The sequence below is a fragment of the Triturus cristatus genome, chromosome 12, assembly GCF_964204655.1.
Source record: "Triturus cristatus chromosome 12, aTriCri1.1, whole genome shotgun sequence".
NCBI classification, from domain to species: domain Eukaryota; kingdom Metazoa; phylum Chordata; class Amphibia; order Caudata; family Salamandridae; genus Triturus; species Triturus cristatus.
Window position 1 is genome coordinate 32,290,393 of NC_140595.1, and position 27,007 is coordinate 32,317,399.

The 27,007-nt window shown below is 46.7% G+C and overlaps 1 protein-coding gene across 11 annotated transcripts in view; it reads right to left on the reverse strand.

The window, feature by feature from the left end:
• Window positions 1-419: 419 nt before the first annotated feature.
• The window catches only part of LOC146772311 (unconventional myosin-IXb-like), a 103,684-nt gene continuing 77,096 nt past the window's right edge, over window positions 420-27,007 (reverse strand). For 4 of the 11 annotated variants that reach the window (XM_085636671.1, XM_085636669.1, XM_085636670.1 and 1 more), the window contains exons 11-21: window positions 26,436-26,544; window positions 25,102-25,175; window positions 24,291-24,483; window positions 7,983-8,111; window positions 7,243-7,348; window positions 6,375-6,506; window positions 4,839-4,962; window positions 3,977-4,024; window positions 1,791-1,924; window positions 1,291-1,418; window positions 420-1,162 (exon numbers count right to left, since the gene is read on the reverse strand). In XM_085636671.1, the coding sequence (XP_085492797.1) occupies window positions 1,026-1,162; window positions 1,291-1,418; window positions 1,791-1,924; window positions 3,977-4,024; window positions 4,839-4,962; window positions 6,375-6,506; window positions 7,243-7,348; window positions 7,983-8,111; window positions 24,291-24,483; window positions 25,102-25,175; window positions 26,436-26,544 (1,314 nt within the window). In that variant the 3' untranslated portion in view covers window positions 420-1,025. Of the gene's footprint in view, window positions 1,163-1,278; window positions 1,419-1,790; window positions 1,925-3,976; window positions 4,025-4,838; window positions 4,963-6,374; window positions 6,507-7,242; window positions 7,349-7,982; window positions 8,112-24,290; window positions 24,484-25,101; window positions 25,176-26,435; window positions 26,545-27,007 lie in introns of all 11 variants that reach the window. The other 7 variants (XM_085636674.1, XM_085636673.1, XM_085636672.1 and 4 more) reach the window with 4 other exon arrangements.

Genomic DNA, 27,007 nt, shown 5'->3' on the forward strand with positions numbered 1-27,007 from the left:
GCTCAAGCGACACAGTTCAGAATTGCACAGCTGGCTTATAAGTAACCTTCTGCGCATGTAACAGGCATGGTATGGAGGCGACTGGCTTCAGTTCCGCAGCATGTCTAGTTCTAGGAGTACCATTTAACCTGGCCGAGAAGGTCAGCTGAGAGATTCTCCAGGCCCCCAGCTTCATTACTTTGTGATGCCTTGGGCGGTGTTACACGGTCCCCTACCTGATGTACTTCAATATGCCAGACTGTATCAAAAATGCAACGGTAGAAGACTGCCCAAGCTTCAGCTTTGCCTCAACGCTGCCACTACATTTACCAGAGAGGCATTTATTCCCATCTCAATGGAATAAATATTACGTCAACTTTGGTCCTTGGTTGATACAATGACAATGTAACAATGTTAAAAAACATCAGAACAACCAGCCATAAAAATAAAAAATAAATTCTTTATCAAATAAAAAATAACCTGGGGATATTGAAAAAGGTTGGTGAAAGTGACTGAAGTTTGGTCTCATTTGTTCCTGCTAGAAAGAAAGGCACAAATGTGGAAATAGAGAATATATTCAGCGAACTGGTCAACGTCGTTGGTCTCCCGAAGAAACCATAGTTAACAGTTTTTTGGTCACAAGAATGAATGTGAATTCTTCACCTGTGCCTTTAAGTGCTTCAAAGGTTCGATTCCTCGACGCAAGGGACGTGCAAGAAAGGGTCGGAAAAGCGCCGTTTCAGCTTTGCTGTTGGTTCGTAATCCTGAAACGGCTCCTCCGCTGGACCTGGTTCTGTCCCCTGGGCAATGTACACAGAGTGGACACTGTCTTTCCGTCGGGCTGGCTGATCCCGGCGCCTCACCACTAGTTCTGCTGCGCTGGCACCTGTGGCCCTGCCCAAACTTTCAGTGGAGCGAACAATGCCATATGGCATTTTGATATTCGAAGCTGGAATTACTGGGTTTCTGCGGTGTACCTTCATTTTCGCCAAGAACGACGATAGCCGGCCACGCAGAGGAGAGGTGCTGTTGGACAAGTCTGACTGTTACAGTGAAAGGGAACTGCTGGGCAGTACCAAAGTGTTCTTGGATGGTGTGACACTGCTAGCGGGCAAAAAGCAGGCATCGGGACAGGAAACAATGACATCAGAGCCGACTGACTGTACGCAGATCTTCGGGTGTCCTTAAATATAAAAGCAAAAATTGGATTGATAAGTTTCACAAAGCTCAATAAAAAAGTACAAAATTTAACCAAATTCTGATAAATAAAAATGTGAAGGTAAGAAGAGCACACACTACCTTAATACTGACCTTCCTTGTCCACCTGACCAGTGCGATCGTCCAGCAAGCTCTCAGTACTAATGGATGCCTCAGAGTCCAGGTTCTCTTCGTCCGACCCTCGTTGATCTAACTCTGGTAAACGATAGGTAATATATTCCCTGAAAGGAAAAAGAAGCAAAGCCTATTAGGGGCACTGCAGGAAAAGTATTTATCCGAATGAACCGCTCTATGACCCGCATAGCTCATCGCTGTGGCTATATCTAAGTATTACAGTTAATAAATTCCATTTCCATGAAACTGTCAAAGATATGACTTAGGGCGCATGACCCTTGATGTTTTCACAGGAGTGGAGGGTTGTGAGTAGTGAGGGAGGCTGTAGTGGAGAGAGCGGATTCATTGGAGGGGGTGCTGAGGTAGAGAATCACCAATACTATGGAAAAAAACAAGGCCAATGCTTTTCAGCTTAACATGGAAAAAGATACATCATTCAGTGGTTCTTGAAACAGCTACAATCGGGGACCGATGCTCACTTTTCTTCCTTTATGCACTGTATTCTCTCAATAAGGATTTCAGATTCCCGATCCACCTCAACCTCTAATGGCTCCTCCTCCTGCACAGACCCTAGCTCCTGAATACCACTGTTATTCGATTTGGGACTCCGACTCTGCAAAAAAAGATGCAAAAAGAGAAATCAGTCGACTATAAATGTTTGTTTATTCTTCCTGAGAAATTGTATTCATTTCAATTCTACTGCCAACCTCAGACACTCCTCTAAGGTTAGTTAAAACAAGCAAGATGTTTTAAAAATTAGCCAGAGTCAGTTCCAATCTCTTACCAGGGACTACAACCTACAGCGTACATTCAAGAGATAGTTCATTCACATAGTGTATTATTGCAACCGGAAACACTTGGAGACATTGTTAAAAGTTGTGAACAAAATGGTGTTTTGCCTTGTTAGGGCACTAGGACACTTCAGTAGCAATAAATATTACTTAAAAACATTGCTGAATGCGAAAGGCAAACAAAGTTGGACCTAGAACAGGGCACCTGGAAAGTTTCTACTTTTTTAAAAGGCTACTCATTTGTTTTCTCATTAGGAGGACTGAACCAATTTGAAATAATTTTTAAAAACCTGATCAAGAAGCTTCTTAATCTTAGTGTCTCGTGTAGTGCCGGCACATCTGAAAGTGCTCAAGACAGGGCAGGTATTTTCACATCCTTGCAACAGTAAGCGATGGGGAAACTTGGACAGGCAGAATCAGCTACAAGACAAGCTCTGCATGCGTTGATGGACTGTGCCCTGGTCCTACTGACTTTTCAGAGGCCGAAAGTTTCATTCTATGTCTATATTTCCCTATAGGCCAGTCCATGTCTATGTAACATGTAAGTTATATAGAAAGACAACCTATGACACGCTCCACTGCTGCAGCAAAGTCAGGGATGGTGTAAAAATTCACGCAGGGTAGAGACAGATCAAGTATCACAGATGGGCATTCAAGAAACACAGTAAAGCCAAGGCTCCATCGGTGCACTGAAGCCAGTCAGAAGTCTGAGTAGATGTTGTGATCAGTGTACAAATCAACCAGCTGTTGATTAAAAAACATAGGACAGAGGAATACCTTTAAGGGGCAGAAGACAAATTTGTCAGTAACATTAAGACGGACAGATAGTTTTATGATTCAGCAAGTAAAAAAAGTTGGTCCGAAACTCAAGAAAGTTGTAAAAGGTAATTAAATATACTGAATGTTCTTACAGAAAACTTTTATCTAATTTGCTTTACACACTGCTTTTTGCATTATGAGCTTGTTTGTCATTTCTGTTAAGGTTAGGTTATATTGATTTGTATACCACACTAATCACCCAAGAGAATATCCAGGTGCTTGGGCAGGTGTATAGGTGAGGTCCTCAGCTTCTTGCAGAACTCAAGAAGTGTGAAGAAGGCTCTAATGTATTGGGTGAGGTCGTTCCATATCTTCAATGCGATGTAGGAGAATGAGCGGCCTCCAGTTTGTTTTTGTGGATGCGGGGTGTATGTGAGAGTGAGGCAGAGCATAGAGGTCTGGTGGGTTAAAGTGTATGCAGCCGTTCATGTATTCTGGTCCTGTGTTGTGTAGGGCTATGTATGTGTGCGTGAGAAGTCTGAATGAAACAAAAGGCTGAGTCTATGCTTCCCGGAATCATGAGGAGGGGTGTGAACCTGAAAGAAACACTCTTCTCTCTTCCAGTGAAGAGTGTAAATGGTGCTTTGAAGAGAGCTGGTAAGAGGCTTCATGGAGAGTCCACAGATAATATGACATCTATTGCAAACCATTCAACCATCGGTGTGCAATGCAATGCAGTGGACAAGTCGATTCGTTTGAGAGTTCATCATCTCATAATTGAGATCCTTTGCTTTTAGCAGTCTTCCCATTTAGTAAATCCATAATTACCTGACGAAGCCATTGTTAACCTACCAGGTCAAAAAAGGTGAAATGATTAATTGAAAATTTGCCTAATCCGACCTTTGAAAAAAGTCCCTGGTGAGTGATGCAGATAATTTAGACTGCCGATTGAGGAGAGGTAGGGGGCTTCCAGAAAGCTACAGGTCATGCAGGGCGCATGCTTTACAAACAACATGCACTAGTACCTATGTGAGTATTCAATGCAAACTGTAATGGGTGGGATAGAGTGTGCAGACTACTCATGCAAGAGGGACTCATGAGGGTCATTTACCTACCAGCAACCCCTCCAAAGAAGAAGAGAAACCGAGGCGGAGAGGCCAGAGCTAGAGAGAGAAGAACCAAGATTCAATTCACCAACATACATCATCAAGCAGGGAGTTCAATTCTGCACAAGGCTGGGCATTCTATTGTGCACTCTCTGGCTTCAGTTCCCTTAAGGCAAAGGATCAAACACTTCGCAAAACAGGCCTGTGCTTTAACTTAATCAGGGGGAAACACCATGTGGATTCACTCCTTCGGATTGCCACATAGTATACATTAAGGCTTAAACCTGGAGTCCAAAAGTTACAGGTTTATCACCTCGTCCAAACGAGACCCGGTTTGAGATACCAACTTGGACAGTGGTCAGTTTTCACAACACACAAGCCACTATGACAGTCCACAGTTCAGGAATTTCACCATAGAAATGGTTCGTCCATTTATTTTAGGACACGTGGCATATCTGAGTGTCTGGAATAGAGAGCTGCTGAAGTGGAACACCTAAACAGATCTTTACAATGTGGGGAATGTTCATATGGATGTGGGAAGAATGTTGATCTAATGCTAACAAATGAGAGGAATGCTTGGAATCAGCACTGGTTGTTCAACATTTCTGTATGTGCTGCACTTTGACCTATTTCAAACAATCTTATGTATAGTACCTACTAGCTGAGGCACTCATTGTGAACATAACATAATGTGTAAACAAATACAATGCATTTTGGGCCATGAAAAAACACGTTTTAAACTATTAGTTGAAATATATATAATTTGTGAAGACATAAAAAATCACAACAATGAAGGCAAATCATGTACAGGTTCGACTAGAGAATCTCTACTCCAATGAGCTACTATGAAATTATTAACTTCATTACTTACTGTGTTCTGTCTTAGCAAGGACAACCGCCGGATTGCCAGGGTCTCTGCTGCCTCTAGCTGCAAAATTTCCTCCATTCTGATCTTGTATTTCCGGATCTGTTCCGTGATCAGCATCTCAAGGCACCTGAAGAGATGGGGACATCAGCAGTTAGATATCTGCCAGTAAGAAGAGGCATGAGATGTGGGGACTAAAGGCTTTAAGGTAAACGGTGAGGTGGTCAGAGAGCTGAACGGCAGCACCTAGAACTTCAGCATAATTAAGTGAGCACAGGGTTGTAGCAGTAAGAACTTCCATTTAGTAGGTAAGTAGGAAAGTGTACAGGACTAGAGTAGGGAAAACATAAAGGAAATGGCGGCGTGGGTGAGGAAAAGAAAAATGGAGAAATGAGGATCACCCCCAGTTCTTGGATTCCAAATGCTTCCCGCGAAATTGCCCACAAAGCAGAGGTGTTACGGCATTCTGCAGTGTGCACACACAAAAGGTTAAATGTAGAGAGCCACAAACCACAAAAAGTATCAAAAATTCTGATCCATTAAATGTGAGTTTTTGTATTTTTGTTTTATGTGGTAAAGAATTGTCTACAATTCCAACATATCATTGAGGATGAACATTAATTGTGAATTGCAGCAGGCAAAATAAAAAAATTAAAAATCGACCATCACATTTTGCAAAGTTAGTCAACTTTGCAAAGGTAGACAAGTTTTGTAAACTTAACAAAACTTTGCCTGTGGGTGAAAATGACTAGGAGAGAATGTTACTGAAAAGAAAAAAACTATCCGGGAAAAGCCTTTTAAGAGAAGTATCCAACTGACTTGGAATTTTGCTTGGATCTCTTTATACCAAATCTACTTTTGTGAATTTTTATTTACATAATTTATTTTAGAAAACGTTGAAACCTTCATGCAGTGCACAAAGCTTGCCAAATTATTACAATAACATTCTAAACTTTAAGGAAAAGCTTTGAATGTTAATACACCCCTCTTGTTACAGTATATCCAGGCTCCGCATGACTTACTGACTTGGTAAACAGAGCAAAGTTTCATCAACTTATTCAAAAAAACTAAAAGGTCTGAGTGTATGTTTGCGGGTGTGTTTTATGTCAAAAGACCCATTATAAGAAATTTTGTTTCTAAAATAAAAGTGACTTTTAAAAGTGAGGGAATTCCACAAGAGCGAAAAACCTAGACTTTGTTGACTGAACTGAAGGCGCAGAGGAGGGCTTTGTTCTGTTGAAGAGCGACACCCAGTCGGAGCATGACATTACACTTGGAAAGAACTAAACTCATGACTGCCTTTCCATTGGGCTCAGTCTCCCCCGAGTTGGGCAGCTGAGAGCCAAGGCATGTGCTTCTTGCCGAGACCCAATTGTTTAAAAACATCAGAGTTCCCTTAGGCAGCCTTTTCGTTAAAACTGCCTCCAACCCCTCATTGTTACGTGCTCATGCAAGATGTGCTGCTACACGCCATTCTCTTTAAGTATGCCAGTTGTTGAGGGCATTCCTGATTCCCAGCATATATTATTTTTTGACACTTACGTTGTTGTCTTAGAAACGTCCTTCATACTGGTCAGCGGATCTGAGTTGTCTGGGCATCGCAGAAGACATGGAGCAAAGACAATAGCGAGTGAATTGGGCGTCATTCGATTGACGTCTTCCAGTGAAGCTACTCTGTAAAGGTAAATATAATCGAGAGCAAAATTAAAACAATTAAGGCTTTACGAAAATTGCAGCCTGTATTTGTACCACCAGCAACCACTCTTTTTCATGCCAACACCCAAGAGTTATACAGTTACCAAGTTTACCTGAGAAGCCTCCAGATAATAGATAATGTATGATTCTCTGCAACAGAATCCTTCCCTGGCCCAGTCAACCCCCTTCAAATAGAGGCACAAGATACAGGCTGTCTGGGAAATACTCCCTTAGTTGAAATGTTACAGACAAACGGCAACTGTTGTAGTAAAATGTCCATGACCACAATATTTTTGTAATTTGTTTATTTGTAGAGTTTTATATAGCGCAAACTTGACCCGAAGGCATCGGAGTGCTTCACAAAATTTGCATAGCAGTAGTTATAGGTTTACAGATGAAGGTAGACAGAGACCAAAACAATGGCTGTTTGTGAGCAAGGCATAAGACGGCTTGATTATTAGTATCAATGTTTGTTATGCTGTGAGACAAGACTTAAAAATATGTTTAAGCATTGTGCGGACTGGTTTCCAGGGACAGAGGAAATGAAGTAAAATCTAAATAACTTTTTAACAATAAATGATAAACAATACATTAAATTGTATAGATACATAGCTTTGCAAACAATGCAGGTTACGAGAACGCGAATCTCAGTTTGGATCCTGACTTAAAATATAAAAAGGTAAAGAAAAAATAGAATTGTGCTGGAAGCTCTTACTGGACAAGGTGGAAGATAAGCCGCTCCAATGTGTCGTGGTTGACCTGCGGGAGCTGTTCTATGACCTTGTAAAGTGCACACAGTTGTTCCTGCTTTCCAGGGAGCTCTGTGAAAGGAGAGAGAGGGGTGGAATATGGGGAACTTATTGAGAGATGCCAAAAGCCTTCGCAGCTCAGTGCTAGAACAGGAGCAAAATGCCACAAATTCAGCGTAGTATGTAGAATCACCGAGAATGGAAGCGTAATTCTTGATTGCTGTACTATTCTCCCACAACAGGCGGCTCATCCTCAAACATGTTTATAAGAGGAAGTTATAATGAATTCTTCAAGCAACTTCCACATCGTGTGCATTACATCAGAGACTTATAAATCCTTCTTTCTTTTTAAAGAAAAGCACTATGGGCCATATGTATGAACACACTCATACATAGATATAGAATGGGTACCCTTTGATACATCTGGTCCTATATTTCCAGCTTTTTACCAACAAGACATTTTTATTGGGTTAGCAGTACCACCACCACCTCTTGCAGTTGGTCTTCATTTGACTTTAGGTACTAGCTACTGACGCCAACGGACTATCTTCTGAAAACATCTGTGCGCTTGCCTGTTCGGCGGCACCTAGTCAAGACAGAAGCACAGGGCTCTTCTACACAGAGAATAGTGGCCATTGCAAGATTGTAAGAGCTTCTCTTGACTGGCCAAAAGCATGACAATGAAAAACATCACCAAGAAACATACCAACAGCCCGCAGGAAGTCATTGTACTGGCTGAAAGTCATAAGCGGCTCCGGCAGCTCTCGCAGCCACTGCTTCAGGATTCCAGTGATCGTATGAATGGGATAGTTTTCAAGCTTTACGGAATTTGGATCTGCAAAGGGAATGCCCGGTTTATAAGTCATGCACTGGCGAACAAAAACTACAATAACAACATTCCTTAGATAATAAAACGCACTGCATCAAGACTTTGATGTTAGAATTCTAAACATTCTAACAGTTTTGTCTGAGTTTCTTTTAATACACAACTCAATCATGCATGACTTCAACACAGCAAAAGATGATTAAGCAGCACATACAAGGTCAGTGTGGTGACCGTCAATTGCTGATACATGAATTGTTAGATTTCTGGGTCCAAATGAACAAGTTACTTACCTGCTGGAATGCCGTTTCCGTGGACAGTCAATCTAACCACAGGTTCCTCACGTTTCAAAATTCTCCCAGGCACCATGCTGGATTGAGAAATGTTTTCCAGCAATTGAACTTCTGTGCTAATAGGTGATGTTGTTGGGACTCCGAAGCAGACTTGTCCCCCTCCCCTGAAGTGACAGCGGCAAGCCATATATAGGAGCCACTTGTGAGAAAGGGCCATCTTTCTTGCATGGTATACCCCCACCTTTTGCTGAATTGCTGATGTACTTTGACTGAGTGTGCCCTGGGCTCCTGCCAATCAGGTGCCCAGGGCCTGTGTTCCTTCCCTAAAACTGCATTGAAGCCTAAACCCAATTGGCATCTCTGGCCACATGTCTGCCCCTGGTAAATGGTACCATAGGTACCCAGGGCACTGTGACCAAAGAAGGCCCCTAAGGGCTGCAGCACTTATTGTGCCACCCTTAGAGGCCCTGTACCCTGACACACACACACACTGCCTTTGCAGGCTGAGTGTCTTGGTGCAGAACAAAGCAAAGAGACAACATGGCACACATCCCTGTGTGCCATGCCCACCAGCCACTGCCCTTGCATACATCAGTCACCCCTCTAGCTGGGTGCCCTCTACCAGTGGTGAGGGTACAGGTGCCTGAGCCCTGTACCCCATACAGTGCCCAGGTCCATTCCTGGGCCCTGTAAGTGCAGTGTTGCCATTAAGAGTATATGGTGCTGGGAGGTCGACATTATGAACTCTACAGCACCATGATGGCTGCACTGAAGACTGAGAAGTTTGGTATCAAACTTTAAAGCACATTAAACCCACACTGATGCCAGTGTGGGATTTAATGTAAAATGCATGACAGAGGGCATCTTAGAGATGCCCCCTGAAACTAACCAACAACCAGCTTCCTGACTGAGAGGCTGCCTAGGCTGCCACCCAGCAGACATGTTGCTGGGCACCTAGGTAGAGAGCCATCCGCTCTCCTGGGCCTGCAACAATGCTCATCCTGGGCGAGGTGCTAGATCTCCTCCCCCAGGATGGGCAGGGGAAGCTTCAAAGGCATGCCGCCTTTGTGAGCTTCTCCAGGCCAGTTGCTGTACTCAGCAACTGGCCCCCACCGGTTCTGACCCCCACTCTGGCAGGAAGATCGGCGGGAAAACCCAAGTGAGGAAAAGGGGTGTGCCAGCCTCTGCCATCGCCACCCCTCAGGTGGGGGAGGCGAGGTGAAGCACAACTTCGGGCTTTCGCCATCTTGAGGATGGGGAGCCCTACCCAATCAGGAGTAGGCTCCTGCCCCCCTCCTACTGGAGAGTGGCAGGATAGGGGGTGTACCCACCCCAGGGAAGGGACCCATTGGTCCCTGACCTTTACCTACCTGTAACGCCTTAAGTGTAGTATTTAGGGGCACCCTGAACCTTCCTTCCTCAGATCCCGATTCCGAAACAAGAAGAAGAACAAGAAGAAAGAAGACCTGCCGTGCAGCTGCTAACAAGAAGACGACACCAACTGACTTGGCCCCAGCCCTACAGGCCTGTCGACCCTCAAACCTGCACCTGCTAAATCCCAGTGTCTCCAGTGGTCAGCAACCTCAAAAACCCCGGAGGACCTGACTGCCTTGGTCATCTAAAAGACTGGGACTCCGACGAGCAGTGGTTCTGCTCAAACAAGCAACATCCCCCTAGTGCCAAGTCAGGAACCTCGAATACAACACACTCTGAGCCCGGCATGTGCCTGAGTGAACAAAGACCACAAGGACTCCCCCCCCCCCCCCGGCAACTGTGACCAAGAACCCAGCAACCAAGGACCCTCCTCGACGCTCCCGACGACGCCTGCAGCCTCGACTCCAGGTACCCCCCCACCCCCCAATTCCAACACCGACCAGCAGAGGGTAAGATTTCCCAACGACAAAAGACACCCCTGTGCCCAGCTCCTGGGTGCCTACCTAACCTACAGCTTCCCAACTTACCTCTCGAAGTGGTGGTGGCACCTGAAGAATCTCCGTCCCAGAGCCTGCAGCCTTTGTTAGTCTTGCAGCTTTCCCACTGAAATACAGTGAGAGCCCGACTGCTCAAAAGCACCCTGCACCCAGCCCCCAGAGTGCCCCTGGAAGTGAAGCATCTGTCCTATCCTACTTCCCCACTTGCCCTGTGTAAGTGACCAGGAGCTCAGCTCCCACAGCCACGTGGCCTGCCTGCTACCAGCCACCAACCAAAGGACCCCTGCCCGCGATAGGCTAACATTGGGACTACTCTCTCTGCACCCAGCTGCCCCTGTGCCGCTGAGGGTGTAACAACTGTACCTACCTGACTCTGAGAGACCCCGGAGTCTTACCCCAGAACCTTAACTCTGCCAGTCGAGTACTTACCTGAAAGCCGATAACCTACATTTTCTCCATAGGGTAACATTGACTGGTTTTCACTTGGAATTTGTTCTAAGTGTTGAGTTTTGAAACTTTGAAATCTTAACTAAAAATCACCCAATCAACGAAAACGAAATTACTCACCTGTTATCAAGAGAGATCCCAGTGCTGGATCTTGGTGCCCAGCACGGACCCTGAAAAGTAATTACAACTGTACTTACCGATAACTTTATTTTCCTCCATAGGATAACAGTGCCTGGTTTTTGCCAGAAATTCTTCTGTCGATTTTTGAAACTTCCAAATATTCCTTAAAAATCGCCTGTGTAACACAAACGATTTCTTTCAACTGTTTACAGGAGATACACCAGGGCTGAATCCAGGATCCAGCCCTGAGTAAGAAAAACCTATGCAAAGTAATTGATATTGTGTTTACTTACAAATTCTCATGGAGCTCAATGTTATAATTGTGTTTAAATTGTGTTGCCTATTGCAACAACTAACTATTGCATTTAAAAGTCTATTGCTTATTGAAAGGATTTAACTAAAGCATCTCATTCTCAGAAAGTATTTTGATACCTACTTGTGGTTCTAAAATAAAACAACTATATATTTTATATACAAAACAATTGGCCTAGAGTTCAGTTCTTGAGTGTGTGAGACCATTTGCTGACTGAGTGTGTACAACAAATGCTTTACACTGTCCTCTGATGAACTAGTTACTTACCTTCGGTAACACTTTTTCTGGTGGATACAGTATCTGCCTGTGGATTCCTCACCTTGTGAATATCCCCTGTGCCAGCAACATTCGGAAACTTTTGTAGCAGTCCACGCTGATGAGGTCGAAGACGACGTCACAGAGACATGGCTCCGCTCGCGACTCCGCTGACGTCACCGGCTCCATAAGAACACCTAGTCGGCGTGATGACGTCAGTTCCGCTCTTTTTTCCGTGCCTTCGAGGCACACGGACGGACTGACCGCAATATATACACCGTATACACAGTACATAATATACAATGCAAAACACACAGTGCGAAGAATAAAAAGGAAGGCAAAAGAAATCGCACTCTTCCTCTGACAGTAATAAATACATTTGAAACATCATCACTATTGTAGATATACAAGGGTGGACAACGGGGAGGTGGGTGAGTCAGTGAGGAATCCACAGGCAGATACTGTATCCACCAGAAAAAGCGTTACAGAAGGTAAGTAACTTGTTCTTCTGATGGATATATCTGCCAGTGGATTCCTCACCTTGTGAAAAGATTCCCACAGCAGTCCCACTCCCGGAGGAGGGTGTCCACCCCTCTATACCAGAAAGTCCTGAAGGACAGAACGAGTAAAATGTCCGTCCCTCCTCACCTCAGAATCCAAACAGTAATGCTTTGCAAAAGTGTGGAGGGAGGCCTAAGTTGCCGCCCTACAAATGTCCTCCACAGGAACACCTCTAGACAAAGCAGACGTGGAAGACTTAGCTCTAGTAGAATGAACCCTTAAACCCTCTGGAGGTTCCTTACCAGCCAAAGAGTAGCATATCTTGATGCACAAGACAACCCATCTGGAAAGGGTGCGCTTGTGCACCGCTCTGCCTTTCCTGCAGCCAACAAAGCCCACAAAGAGCTGGTCGTCCACTCGAAAGTCTTTCATCCTATCAAGGTAGAAGCTCACCGCCCTCTTAAGGTCCAGACGGTGAAGCCGCTCCTCCTCCTTGGAAGAGTGAGGGGGGAGGATAGAAAGTAGGGAGGGTAATGGACTTCCCCAGATGGAAGGGAGTTACCACCTTAGGCAGAAAAGCAGCCCTGTTCCTGAGTACCATTCTTTCAGCATGAATGGTCAAGAACGGGGATTTTGAACTTAGAGCTTGATGCTCACCTACCCTCCTTGCCGAGGTGATCGCAATGAGAACAAGCATTTACAATGCAATGGTCTCGGCAATATTATAGGTAGAGCTATTGGTATTGCTCATTTTTTTAATCATTTTTGTACCCCTAAATAAATGGCATTGTCATTTCTATTGGAATTAGTTTTTCTTTTGCATATGTGATACCTATTGCATTAGCAGAGAGAGAGTGAGGTAGTGAGATAGAGAGCGTGAGGTATTGAGAGAGAGAGTGAGGTAGTGAGAGAGTGAGGTAGATAGAGAGTGAGGTAGTGAAAGAGTGAGGTAGTGAGCGAGGTATTTTCTGACGTAGTGAGATAGAAACAGTGAGTGATGTGAGATGGCGAAAGATTGAGGTAGTGAAAGAGAGAGTGAGGTAGTGAGGGATGTTGTGAGGTATTAAGATAGAAACAGAGTGATGTAGTGAAGTAGTGAGATAGAGTGATGTAGTGAAAGAGTGAGTGTAAGTGTAAGTGACTTTGTGTATTTGAGAGAGAGAGTGAGGTAGTGAGATAGAGTGAATTAGTGAGTTAGAAAGAGAGAGTGAATTTGCGAGAGAGTGATGTAGTGAAGTCTTGAGAGAGTGTGTTGTGATATAGTGAGGTAGTGAGAGTGAGATAGAAATAGATCATAATAGATGTTCTTATTACCTAAGAGCCATTTTATTGACATGGCTGGGATTCGAACCACTACCCCTAATAGGAGCTCCACTCTGTGACCTATTTTAGAGGTTTAAGAAAATACCTGATCATTTTCAACAGATTTAGGTCCGTTCCAGGCCTATTTTCATAGACCTGGTGACGAGAGGCACATTTGGCAGGCCCCGGCTGGAGGTGTGAAGCCCTTCTGCGTGCTGGGAAAGTGATACCTCCGCGGGGAGAGGAGGCCTGCCGTTCCTGCATGTGCCCCCGACGTGTGACCGACGCCCCGGCTCACTTGTGCTACCCGTGAGAAGAGCATTTGTAAGAGACACACTTTTTCACGCCTGGCCAGATGGGCAGCTTCTGCCAGCCGTGGTTCCCAGGCCTGAGGGGAGGGGGAGGTGCGGTTTCATCCAGCAGCGATCGCGCTCTTAAGCGTGCTCCATTGTGGGGGCACGTGGACCGCACCTCTGTAGGACTCCAGACCCACGCTTGGATATTAGGAAAACATCTGCACTGCAACCTCGACATATGCACACAACCGAAGTCGTGCTGACAACACCGACCTAGAAGCCCGGGTGGAAATCATCAACAAAAAGTGATTTCCGGAAACACGTCACAATTTCCAAACGCCAGCACCAACTATGTTGGTCCCACAGGGAGGGGTGGGGGTGATAGAGGTCTCAACAGCCGTCCCTGCCACGATTGGACGTACCAAGGGTTACAGATATGAATAGTGCAGCAAACGCAGTAGCACCAGGACCCCCAGGTCAAACCGGTTGGCCCGGCTGCGAAAGAGAGAGCAAACCCAACGGTTCTCGCCGTGTAGATTCTATCTCCTCTTTCCTAGACCCGCGGCGGACATTTCAATTACAGGCTGACGTTTTACGCTGTTCAGGGCGGGAAACGAGCAGGGAGCCCACAACCTCCTGAAAGCATGAATGCAGGAGGGAGGTGCAGGAACTCTGTAGGCCTCCCTGCTACCCTGCGGGGTCTGAAGGAAGATGGCACTTGGCACTGTTTTCGCTCTCCGGGAGACGCGCACTGAAGCCCTCGGGCGCCCCAGAGATGATACACGCTGGGAACGCTGGACACGCTGGGACCACAGGAATGAGGCAGAGCAAAAGGCAAGCACACCACTGCCTTTCTCCGATGCAAAGCAGAAATGCCTCGGAGAAACGCAGTGAGGGTTTCAGATTCGGGGGCGTGTTTCTTTTTCTCTCCTCTTGCCATTGGCAGGAGGAGAGAAAAACACGCCTAAAAAGGGCGTTGCTAAAAAGTGGAAAGAACACCAAAAAACACGCCCCCGAATCTGAAAAAGACGGAGCCTATTTGGAGGGACGGCTCTCTCCTCCAATAGCTGGCCTCCGTTTAGGAAGCCAGCCAATGGAGGAGAAGCTAAAAGAGAGGCGGGCTAAATCGCCACTCTAGAAAACATTAAATCTTCCGACTTCCGGTTCTGTCTTCGGCAGACCGGTAGTCCTCGATCTAAAAACAGTCTTGAAAGACAACAGTCTCAAGGGACACTTGTGTAAGGGCTAGAAGGGAGAACCCATCAGATAAGTTAAAACAAGATTTAAGTCCCATTGAGGCACAATAAAAGGAGTTGGAGGAAACTTGTTTGTAAGGCCTTTCAGAAACCGTAAAACAATAGGCGATTTGAACATTGATGGTTGATCCGGCAAACAAAGGAATGCCGACAAGGCTAAAAGATATCCCTTTACAGTGGCTACAGCAAAACCTTGCTGAGCAAGAGAAAGGGCAAACTGAAGAATGTCAGCTAAACGAGCCCTCAAAGGATCAATAGATTTCTCCACACACCAGACCACAAATTTAGACCACCTATAGGAATAGATAGATTTGGTGGAATGACGTCTGGCAGACAAAATTACATCTACCACATCTGGTGGGAAAGAAAAAGAATTCAGGTTGCCCCGTTCAATCTCCAGGCATGAAGGTGTAAGCTCTGGAGGTGGGGGTGTAGAACCTGCCCCTCCGACTGCGAGAGGAGGTCTGCCCTCAGATGGAGATGGAGCGGAGGGCACGAGGAGAGGTGGAGAAGATCTGTATACCACACCCTTCTTGGCCAATCCGGGGCAATCAATATGAATTGGGCCCGGTCTTGGCGAATCTTCCTCAGAACCCTAGGAATCGAGGGTATGGGAGGAAACGCGTAAAGGAGACGAGAGTCCCATCTCAACTGAAACGTGTCCCCCAATGCTCCCTGAATTGGATACTGCAGAATGACGGGCAGTGAGCGTTCTCGTGAGTGGCAAACAGGTCCACCCGAAGAGTTCCCCATGTCCGAAAGACGCGACGAACCATCTCCGGATGAAGCCTCCACTCGTGGTCGGCGGAGAACTGCCGACTGAGACTGTCTGCACGTACGTTCAGAACCCCGGCCAGATGATTTGCCATCGGACAAATCTGATGATCCTCAGCCCAGGACCAGAGACGCAGAGCCTCTCTGCAAAGACGAGACCCCACTCCTCCCTGCTTGTTGACATACCACATCGCGGTAGTGTTGTCCGTCAGGACTTGAACCGACTGACCGCAAAGGGAAGGGAGGAAGGCCTTGAGCGCCAAACGTATCGTCCGCAATTCCAGAAGGTTGATGTGAAGCAACCTTTCCTCTGGAGACCAAAGACCCTTGATCTCCAGATCCCCCAGATGCGCACCCCACCCTAAAGTGGATGCATCCGTTATTACCGTGGCCACCGATGGAGGAAGATGGAAGGGCTTTCCTTAAGAAAGATTGCCCTCAACGCTCCAAGACAGACCCGCCGCAGCTTCTCTGGAGATCCTCACGGACTCCCTGAGATCTTCCTTGTGCTGATACCACTGCCTACTAAGGCACCACTGGAGGGCCCTCATATGCCAGCGTGCATGGTTGACCAACAGAATGCAGGAAGCAAACAGACCGAGCAGGCGAAGGACCTTCAGGACTGGAACGACCGCTCCATTGTAAAACAAGGGAATCATTTCCTGTATGTCGAGAATCCTTTGTGGAGGAGGGAATGCTCGACACACAGTAGTGTCCAGTACTGCTCCTATGAACAGGTTGCGCTGAGAGGGCACCATGTGAGACTTGGGTACATTTATCGAAAAACCCAATTTGTACAACTGCTGGGTTGTAACTTGCAGATGATGAAGCACCTTCTCTGGCGACTCCGCTTTGATCAGCCAGTCGTCCAAATAGGGGAAAACTGGAACCCCCGACCTTCTGAGATGGGCTGCCACCACCTTGGTGAAGACTCGAGGTGCAGTAGTAAGGCCAAACGGAAGGACCGCAAACTGATAATGTTGCGACCCTACCATAAACCGGAGATACTTCCTGTGTGACTTCAGGATGGAGATGTGGAAATACGCATCCTGCAAGTCGATCGACACCATCCAGTCCTCCAGATGCAGCGCTTGAAGAACCTGCGCAAGGGTGAGCATCTTGAATTTCTCTTGCTTCAGAAAAAGATTCAAGATCCTGAGGTCCAATATTGGATGCAATCTGCCATCCTTCTTCGGAATCAGGAAATACTGTGAGTAGCATCCCGGACCCCTTTCCCGCTCTGGAACCACCTCTATCGCACCTTTTTTCAATAATGTCAGGACTTCCTCCTGCAGGAGAAGAAGGTGGTCCTCCGAGCAAGCACCTTGACAAGGAGGGTAGTTGGAAGGGAACTCCCGAAAGGGAAGGGCGTACCCATTTTCTACAAGATCTAGAACCCAGAGGTCTGAAGTGAAAAAGGGTAAGCCAGCCCCCCACAGGACCAGCATGATCCAGAATGGTGGATCTAGGGCTGCTTTGCAGTGGTGGGAGGGGCTGAGGAGGAGGAAGAGGAGGGGGAGGAGAGCGGTCGACCTCGAGTGCGACCTCTGACTCTGCCTATGTAGCTCTTATACAGAGTGTTTTGCTGCTGTTGCTGCTGCTGCTGGGGCTGTCTGTAAGAATGAAAGGTTGACCTTCCAAAGCCCCTGTATCTCTTGAATGAACCTGGAGAGGTACTGTAACCTGATAATATTTTGGCAACATTCTTAGCAACCCCAAATAATTTTGCCTAAGCTCTGCTGACGACGGATAACAATCCCGAAACACGTGTATAGAGATGGCCAGCACAACTATGTATTTAATCGAGACTTTCTTGCAAGCATCCACGCTTGATGAACTGCATTGCCCATGATGCACAGGGGCGACCCGCTGAAAAGTGTAAGCAGTGTGATCCCACTTTGGTTTCCTTTAAGAGGCTCCCTCGAGCCGTTCGAACTGACTAGTTCATGGAGAAGCACCTGCGCGCCTGGAGAGGTACCGTAACCAGATAATATTTTGGCAACCTTCTCAGCAACCCCAAATAATTTTGCCTAAGCTCTACTGACGACATATAACAATCCCGAAACACGTGTGTAGAGATGGCCAGTACAACTATGTATTTAATCAAGACTTTCTTGCAAGCATCCACGCTTGATGAACTGCATTGCCCATGATGCACAGGGGCGACCCGCTGAAAAGTGTAAGCAGTGTGATCCCACTTTGGTTTCCTCTTGAATGAACCACTTGGCTGAGTTTGAAGGCCCAAAGATTTAGCCGTGGCCTTACTCTCCTTACATCTTTCAAGCGCAGCATCCGCTTTTTTGCCAAAAAGTCCAGAGCCATCAAAAGGCAAGTCCAGGAGCGTTGACTGCACATCAGGGGAGAACTCTGAAGACTTGAGCCACGCACTCCTCCTCGAGGCAACAGAAGAACCCATGATTCTTGCTACCGAGTCAGCTGTATCCAAGCCACTTTGGATTACCTGACGTGCAGCCGCTTGGGTATCCGACAGGACCTCATTAAAGGTCATCCTATCCTCTTCTGACAGCTTTGGGGCTAATTGCTTTGCTGAATCCATAAGAGCATGGATATATCAGCCCAAACGACAGGTGGCATTTGTCGAACTAAGGCCATACTGGCAGAAGAGAAGACCTTCTTAGCAGACTGGTCCCATTTCTTCGCATCCCTGTCACTCGGGACTTGGGAAAAAGCACCTGTTGATTTTCTGGAACAGGCAGCCTGAACCACCAGACTCTCCGGAGATGGATGAGATGTTAAAAAGTCTGGGTCCCTTGGAGCCGCCCTATACCTCCTAGCAATAACTTTAGAAACTGCAGGAGCAGAGAAGGACTTACGCCATACCTCCATTACTGGTTCTATAATGGCGTCGTTAAAAGGGAGTAAAGGCTCCGATGCAGTAGAAGGAGAGTGCAGAACCTGTCAGGATGTTAGACTTAAACTCTGCAGATGGCAATTGCAAATCTAGAAGTTCAGCCGCCTTTTTAATAACAGCGTGGTATGGAGCCACATCCTTTGAAGGAGCATCAGCAGGAGGAATAATCTCCCATTCAGGCGATAAATCCAGGACACTAGCCTCCTTCAATTCATCAAACACATCGTCCGACTCCATCAGCTCACCTTCTTCTACTTCCTCCATCAGGTACCTCTGTTCCTCTAGTACCCTTTGGGCCTCCCTCCTAGACCTGATCCTCACAGCAGGGGTCGGCGGCGCCGTGACCGAAACCGACGGATCCAAAGGAACAGCCGGCGTCGAATGAGGTTGAATCGGCGCCGGTGACGAAGGGAGCAGCGTCTATGTCCTCGGCGCCGGTAGATGCCAAGACGGCGTTCCCGGGGAAAATGGCATGAAGGGAGCCTGAGGATAAGCTTGGGGAACTCCCAAACTGAAGGCCATAGGACCCGAAGGTGCACCAGAGGGGTACAAGGCTCTGGAGAAGACCCCATACATAGCATTAAGATTATGCGTTGGATCCTGACCTGGGCTTGGAAACGATGGATAAGGCCCAGGCTGAGGCATCACCGGACTCTGGCTGACCGGCGCGGACGGTGGAATCTGCAGAGCCGAAGGCTCACCCGGAGCTGGAAGCTCCTCAATCGGAACCGCAGACGAAGCCGGAGATGGAGCCAGAGCCGGAGCATGCTCCGGTGAAGCCACAGGTGACGACAGGCCAATAGGAGAATCAGGAACAGGCGCAGGAGATACAAAGTCCTTACGGCGTCGGGAGGGCGAGGCCGATCTCGGAGCCGTATCCCTATCCGAGCGATGTGGCGATCCATGCCTCTTCTTTTTCTTGTGCTTCTTGGACTTCGAAGCATGTCCCGAAGTCGACTTCGACGCCGACCTCCATCTTCACCGGCCTCTTTTTTCCTTCTTCATCCTGGCAATCAACAATTTGGCTTCCCTTTCCTTTAGAGGCTTGGAGCTCATCTTGCGACAGGAAGAACATCCATTTACATCGTGGTCCGATGAAAGACACCACACACAGTCTTCATGCGGATCCGTTATTGACATGTGCTTTCCGCACTCCCGACAAGGCTTAAAACCAGACTTCTTCGTCGATTATTTTCAGTTGAAGACAATAGAGAGAGAGAGAGAAACCAGCAGAAAACAAAGTATCAAATACAGCTACAGAGAGAGTCTCTTACGGAGCCGGTGACGTCAGCGGAGTCGCAAGCGGAGCCGCGTCTCTGTGACGTCGTCTTCGACCTCATCGGCGTGGACTACTACAAAAGTTTCCGAATGTTGGTGGCGCAGGGGATATTCACAAGGTGAGGAATCCACTGGCAGATGTATCCATCAGAAACTGCCTTACTGCTCGACCAAGCTACCACTTTAGAGAGTAAGGTTATATCTAACTTTAACCTCTGCCAAACCTCTGGGGACTGTGGACTCTGTGCACACTGAACCTTACTTTGGTGCAGTATATACAGAGCCACTTTTCTTACACCACTCCTATTCAGACATCCCTTTACAACAAAACCTTCTGCAACATAAGAGGAGGAGCACCAGTAAAGAACTGTAACACTGCAGAATCGAACATGGAACCTTATTAATACCTACAAGTCCACTCCACATAACGGGGAGGAGGATGGTTCAGTTATGAATCTGCAGTTAGAGAATACTTTTTAATAGAAAGTGGGTTACCAAAAGTGAGTAACTTGTTCGTCTGATGGCTCCATCTAACCGCAGAGTCTTCACTTTATGACTAGATACAAAATTAGTACCTCCTAAAAGCGGGAAGGTCAACAGAGTGAGCTTGACACCAGGAAATCCTGCAGGATCAAATGGGCCAAATGGCCATCCCTGCAAGCCTGTGAATGAAGGCAGTAATACTTGGTGAAGGAGTGTACTAAGAGATGTCCAGCACAGTCGTACCACTGTTACAGCTAGCCTTCGCTCGGGTAGAATGAGCCTGAACGCACTCAGGAGGCTCCTTATCCATGCCATAACTCAGAGCCATAATGGAGAGAATGGATTCAGCTGAATAAGGTCTTGGTGGACTGCTCTTTCATTCTCAACACCAGTGAACTCCATGAAAATCTGACCATCCATCCGGTGCTTCCTGGTTCGATCGATCTAAAGCTAATGGCCTTCTTGGGGTCCAACTGGTGCAAGCTCTTTTCCTCTTTAGAGGCATGTGGCATAGAGGAAGAAGTGGGGCTCAAGATGGTCTGCCTTACATGGAAAGGCAACATCACTTTTGGCAGAAATGATGCCATAATGCAATGACACTAGAGCCCTTTTCTGTTACTTGTACCACCTGACATTGCATCTCAATTGTACGGTGAGAACGGGGGGTTTGCGGCTACTTCTACATGCCCAATCACAACAACACACGTTCAGGTAGATGATTGACATAACCACAACTTACCAATTAAATCTAAAACCAACGTGGCCATACCCTGTAGAATAGCGGGGAAGGCAGATTTTAAGCAGTATTAAGCTACGACACAGACCAGTGGAAAAAACCTGCAAAAACATTAGGCCAGTGTGAGAAAGTGGCTCTGTATATACTGTTCCCTAATAGGTACAGGGTGTACAGAGTCCACAGTCCCCCAGAGGCTGATAGAGGTCAAAGTTAGGTATGACCTTACTCTCAAAAGTGGTAGCTTGGTCGAGCAGTAAGGCAGTACCAGAGGACAGTGTAAAGCATTTATTGTACACACTCAGTCAGCAAATGGTTTCACACACTCAATAACTGAACTCTAGGCCAATGATTTGTATATATAAAATATATGCTTGTTTTATTTTTAGAACCACAAAGGGGGTAAAAATATACTTTCTCAGAATGAGAGGTTGAATATAAATACTTTTGTTTCAAGCAATAAATTCGTGTAAACAGTCACAGTTGGTTGCAATAAACAATCCTATTTCCTAAACATAACAATGCATTGAGCTCAATGGTAAATTCAGGTTATTTGTAATAAATTACTTTTCAGATTACTTTTGGAATTCCAGGTCTGGATCCTAGAACCAGCCTGGGGTCAGTATTCAGAATCAAGTGATGAAAGTCGACTTAATAACTGTAATGATTTTTAAATAATATTTAGCTATTTCAAAAGTTAGCACTTAGAAAATATTTCACAGAAAACATTCAATGGATCTCTATGGCAAGAAATTCAAATTGCAGGTAGAGTACTTTATCGTTACTTTAGTAATCCAGGACTGGGTGCCTAGACCCAGGACTGGGGTCCTTATCAAAAACAGGTAAGTAATTTCGTTTGCAGAAATGGTACGATTTTAAAAGAATATTTCAAATTTGCAAAAATAGACACTTAGAAGAAATTTCACAGAAAAGCAGACAATGGTTTCCTATGGGAGAAAAATGAGTTAGAGGTAAGTATAGTTGTGAGTACTTTTCAGGGTCAGGGCTGGGCACCAAGATCCAGCACTGGGAGCTCACCCAGGAACAGGTGAGTAAATTCGTTTTTGTCACTTGGCTGATTTTTGGTGAATTTTTACAGTTTTGAAAAGTTCACACTTAGAAGATTTTTGAAGAAAAAGCCAGTCAATGTTACCCTATGAGGAAAATGAAGTTAGCGGTTTAAGGGTAAGTACTCGACTGGCAGAGTTGAAATTCCGGGCATAGACTCAGGGGTCCCCCAGTGTCAGGTAGGTACAGTTGGTTCACCCTCAGCGGTTTCAGGATGGCCGGGTGCAGAGTGAGTTAGGCCCAATGTTATCCTATGAGGGATAGGGGGGCCTTAGTTGGTGGCTGCTGTCTGGCAAGCCACGCGTCTGTGGGAGCTGGGCTCCTGGTCACTTACTCAGGGCAAGTGGGGAAGTAAGTTAGTGTAGAGAGTGCACTGCCAGGGCCACTCGGGCGGCTGGGTGCAGGGTGCTTTTGAGCCTTCGGGCGCTCAATGGAAATCAATGGGGATGTTCCGGTTTGGAAAAAGGCTGCAGGCTCGGGGACGAGGATGTTTCCGGTGCCACCACCACTTCGAGGGGTAAGTTGGGTAGTTGTAGGTTAGGTGGGTACCCCGGGATTGGGCACAGGGGGCCGCAGGGCGCCGGGTGCAGGGGTGCCTTTTGACGTCGGGAATCTTACCCTCTGGTTGATCGCGGCTGGGGTGGCACTCGGTTCTGAGGCTGCAGGCTTCGTCCAGGATGTCGAGGGGGGTCCTTGGGTGCCGGACTCGGGGTCACAGTCGCCGTGGGGTCGTCCTCAGGGTCTTTGTCCACTCCGGCACTGGCCAGGCTTGGCTGGTGCAGAGTGTGTTGGGTCCGCGGTTCCGGGCTGCTGCCAGGAGTTAGGAATAGGTTTCTCGAGTAGAGCCTCTACTCATGGGAGTCCCAGAGAATCAGAGGTCAAAGGTAGCCAGGTCCTCCGGGGTTTTTGAGGTTGCTGGCCACAAGAGATGCCGCGCTGGAGCAGGAGCAGGTTCGAGGGTCGACAGGCCGGTAGGGCTGGGGCCAAAGCAGTTGGTGTCTTCCTCTTTTTAGCAGCTGCAGGGCAGGTCTTTTTTCTTCTTGCTCTTCTTGTAGGTTTCTATCTGGAATCTGGGGAAGGAAGGTTCAGGGGGCCCCTAAATACTAGATTTAGGGGCGTTACAGGTAGGTGAAGGCCAGGGACCAATGGGTCCTTGTCCTGGGGTGGGTACACCCCCTATCCTGCCTCTCTCCTGTGGGAGGAGGGCAGTAGCCTAATCCTGATAGGGTAGGGCCTCCCATCTTCAAGATGGCGAGAGCCCAGAGATGTGCTTCACCTCGCCTCCCCCACCTGAGGGGTGGGGTGGGCAGGCTGGCACATCCCCTGTCCTTGTATGGGGTTTCCGGCCAAGCTTCCTGCCAGAGTGGGGGGTTGCAGTGGCCTGGGGAAACTCCAAATGGCGGCATGCCTTTGAAGCTTCCCTTTGCTCATCCTGGGGGAGGAGATTTCTCACCTCACCCAGGATGTGCATTGTTGCAGGCCCGGGAGAGCAGGGGCTCTCCCACCCAGGGGTCCAGCAACGTGTCTGCTGTGTGGCAGCCTGGGCAGCCTCAGAGCAGACGTGGATTGTAGGTTAGCTGGAAGGGGGCATCTCTAAGATGCCCTCTGGGGTGCTTAGTACATTAAATCCCACACTGGCATCAGTGTGGGTTTAATGTGCTGAGAAGTTTGATACCAAACTTCCCAGTCTTCAGTGTTGCCATTATGGTGCTGTGGAGTTCGTGTTTGACGAGCTCTCAGCACCATGTACTTGTAAAAGGCAGCACTGTACTTACAGTGCCCAGGAATGGACCTGGGTACTGTAGGGGCACAGGGCTCCTGCTCCTGTGCCCACACCATAGGCATAAGGCACCCAGCCAGAGGGGTGGCTGACATATGCCTTGGCAGTATAGGTAATGGGCATGGCACACAGAGATGTGTGCCATGTCGACTCTTTGTTTTGTCCTGCACCCAGACACTCAGCCTGCAAAGGCAGTGTGTGTGTGTGTAAGGGTACAGGGCCTCTAAGGGTGGCACAAGGAGTGCTGCAGCCCTTAGAGGCCTTCCCTGGTCACAAGGCCCTGGGTACCTAGGGTACCATTTACCAGGGGCTGACATGTGGCCAGGGTTTGCCAATTGGGAGTTTGTGTGTTTTAAGGAAGGAACATAGGCCCTGGGCACCTGATTGGCAGGAGCCCAGGGCACAACAAGGAAAAGTGCATCAGCTATTAGGCAAAAAAAAAGGGGGGTTACTGCAACAGAAACCCACTTTCTCACAGCCAGGCTTTACCATTCTCTAAGGACTGCTTCAACTCCCTCATACGATTGGCCGCTCCAGACGTCTGGTAGATCCCTTCTGTGTAGAGGCCGTGTATCTCCAGGTACTCTAGAAGCTTCTCCATCACAATAGGGACAGGGTTGCTGTCACTGGTCAGAGCAGATACCTCGACCCCAAAGTGGCACGAATCTGTGTTCGGCTCGTGCTAGAAGAGGAGAAGGGAAGAGGTCATGAGAGTACAGCTGTATCCATAATGGTGTAAACTACGAGCTGTCGTGTGCAGGTTAACCAATTGAGTACTCACTTGTAATGGTTATGCTGCTCTATTTAGGCAACAATTAGGAACTATATGCAACCTAGTGGCAGTAGACAATATAAAATACTTACAGCTTTAACAGTACAATGCATTAACCCACAAACCATGTCAAAACCCATAGATAAAAAAAAATTGTGTAGTGCATGCCCAGATAAGAACTTTTAGGCCAAGAAATGTTTAGGAAATCATAGCTGAAGCAAAAAATCAGCCCACGCCAATGATTTTACTAATATGATGCATTCCGTAGCAACATATCACAGCATGCGGCAACATTTCTCACTTTTACACAGCTCAGTGTTACTCACTTTGTCATGCAGACAACATGGGATACTAAGGTGGCTCTAATGGGAGTGAAAACTGTACATTGTATATCAGAAATCTCTCTGAAGGTGGTGAACTAACCAACTGGCCAATGTGCAATGGGCCCCTATAATTTGCCAAGGATACTCACAGCCGCTAACAACTGTCAGGGATACTAAAAAATTAGGTTACAGCAGATATACATACCTTACAGACATAAGATGAGACGCACCAGTTCTGGATTTTCGGTATGCACTTCTTGTGGCAGATCATTGTGCAATCTAGGGAGAAAGAAAATAAAAATTGGAGATGACCAACATCTACGTTTCGCATTTTAAACAAATAACCATGAGCTTTCATCCCTTCAACTCAACACCTGTAGCAAATCTGCCGTTACAAGGGAAACAATCTGAGATGTTACATTCATGTTTAAGACATTTATATGGAGACATTATGTTCTATCTCAGATGCTTGACTGGAGGAGATCCACTGTAACAACAAGATCCAGTCCAGATCCCTGTAGTGGATTCACCGGTCCACATACCACCAGACCCAGTACTGAATAAAAAAACGAAACAAATATTATACTTTGCACTTCAAAGGCTGTGTTCACCTCTAGGTCTTCTTCGGATTGCTCCCTAAAATGAGGGAACCAGTAAAAATGGAAGATGCTACCAAAAATATAAATACCAAACTTTTTATACAGCTTTAATTCCTTGGAGTCAGCCTGTTCCTAGATGGCCCCAATCTTTTATGAAGAAAGGGCTGGGGTGGATGTGGGGGGCTGTGGGATAGCTGGCTTGTCACTTTCCAGGCACCTCTAAAGATGTAAAGCACCGAGCAGCCACTGGTAAACCCCTTATTCCTTTTCCTCAGTGACTTCTGTCACTGAATAATAGCTGCAGAAGGAGGTAGACCCGCTTCTGTGTGCACCGCCCGAGGCAGTCGACAATCAGTATTAGTAGACATGGAGCAAGCGCATGAGTGCACTGGGCTAAGACACCCTTGGGGAAGAACCCTGAAAAATGAGAAGCACCCAGAAGGCCTCATCTCCCCCTGCATTTGGAGTCACTGAATTACACCAGCCGTAGGAGCAGGATGTTTTAACTGGTTGCAATAGGTACCAGAGAACACAGCAGAGTGCAAGGAGCATGTTGAGTCTCCTAAGCCCTATAGAGCAGTTAGAATCTGGGTATATATTTACGGTCAATGCCCAAATACAAAACAATCCGACGCCCACATTTCTCCAGCATGTTCCAATGAGCATTTATGTTAAAAATTGTGCTAGTAAAGCGTTCGAGCCAAAGCAGCACCAAGTGATGTGCTACTCTCTTGAACTACTCCGAACTACTCACAGGCTTCATTATTTATTTATTCACTCACCTACAAGACTTCAACATTAGGTCAAATTGAATTTACTGGCTCTAAATAACTTTCAAAAACAGGCTTGCCTTTCACAAATTGTTGACAATAGTTACATTTGACAGACAGTACAAGTTTTTACTATTGCATGAACCGGTACGAAATAATTCAATTCTTACTTCTGCAGAGGTACACTTTGTCCATGGGCCAGATATTGGATTGGCACTGTTCACACGACTGGCCTATGCTAACTTGATAGTGGATGAAAACGTGGCCACAATGCTCCGTCTGCAAACAGAAGACAGGCAAGAGAAAATAAATGAACGATCGTAAACAGAAGCATTCGGACTGAAAACCAAAGGAAACTCATCATGCAAAGAAGCTGCCTCAACACAACTGCGTGGAGCAGAGGTGGAGCATTGCATGCAGCAATGTCACTTTCAATTTTAAAGTAACGCTCCGCCCACTAGATTTAAGTGAAAATAGACTGAACCTGTAAAAGTTGCAAGATATTTTTGTAAGAGCTCCATAATTGCATCACTTTTTGTCGCTCAGTGTCAACAAGAGCTTTGCTGCTCACTCAGCCAGCAGTATGTCTTCCAGCTAACTGCATTCTTGTCAGATTTAAGCTCCGTGTTGGGAAGGAGGAGTTCTTTACAAACTGACCAGACACAGCTGAAAACTGACCTGGTGACCATCAAAGTATATGGAAAATTAAGAACAAATCTGTTTGAGCAGGATCTTCATGCAC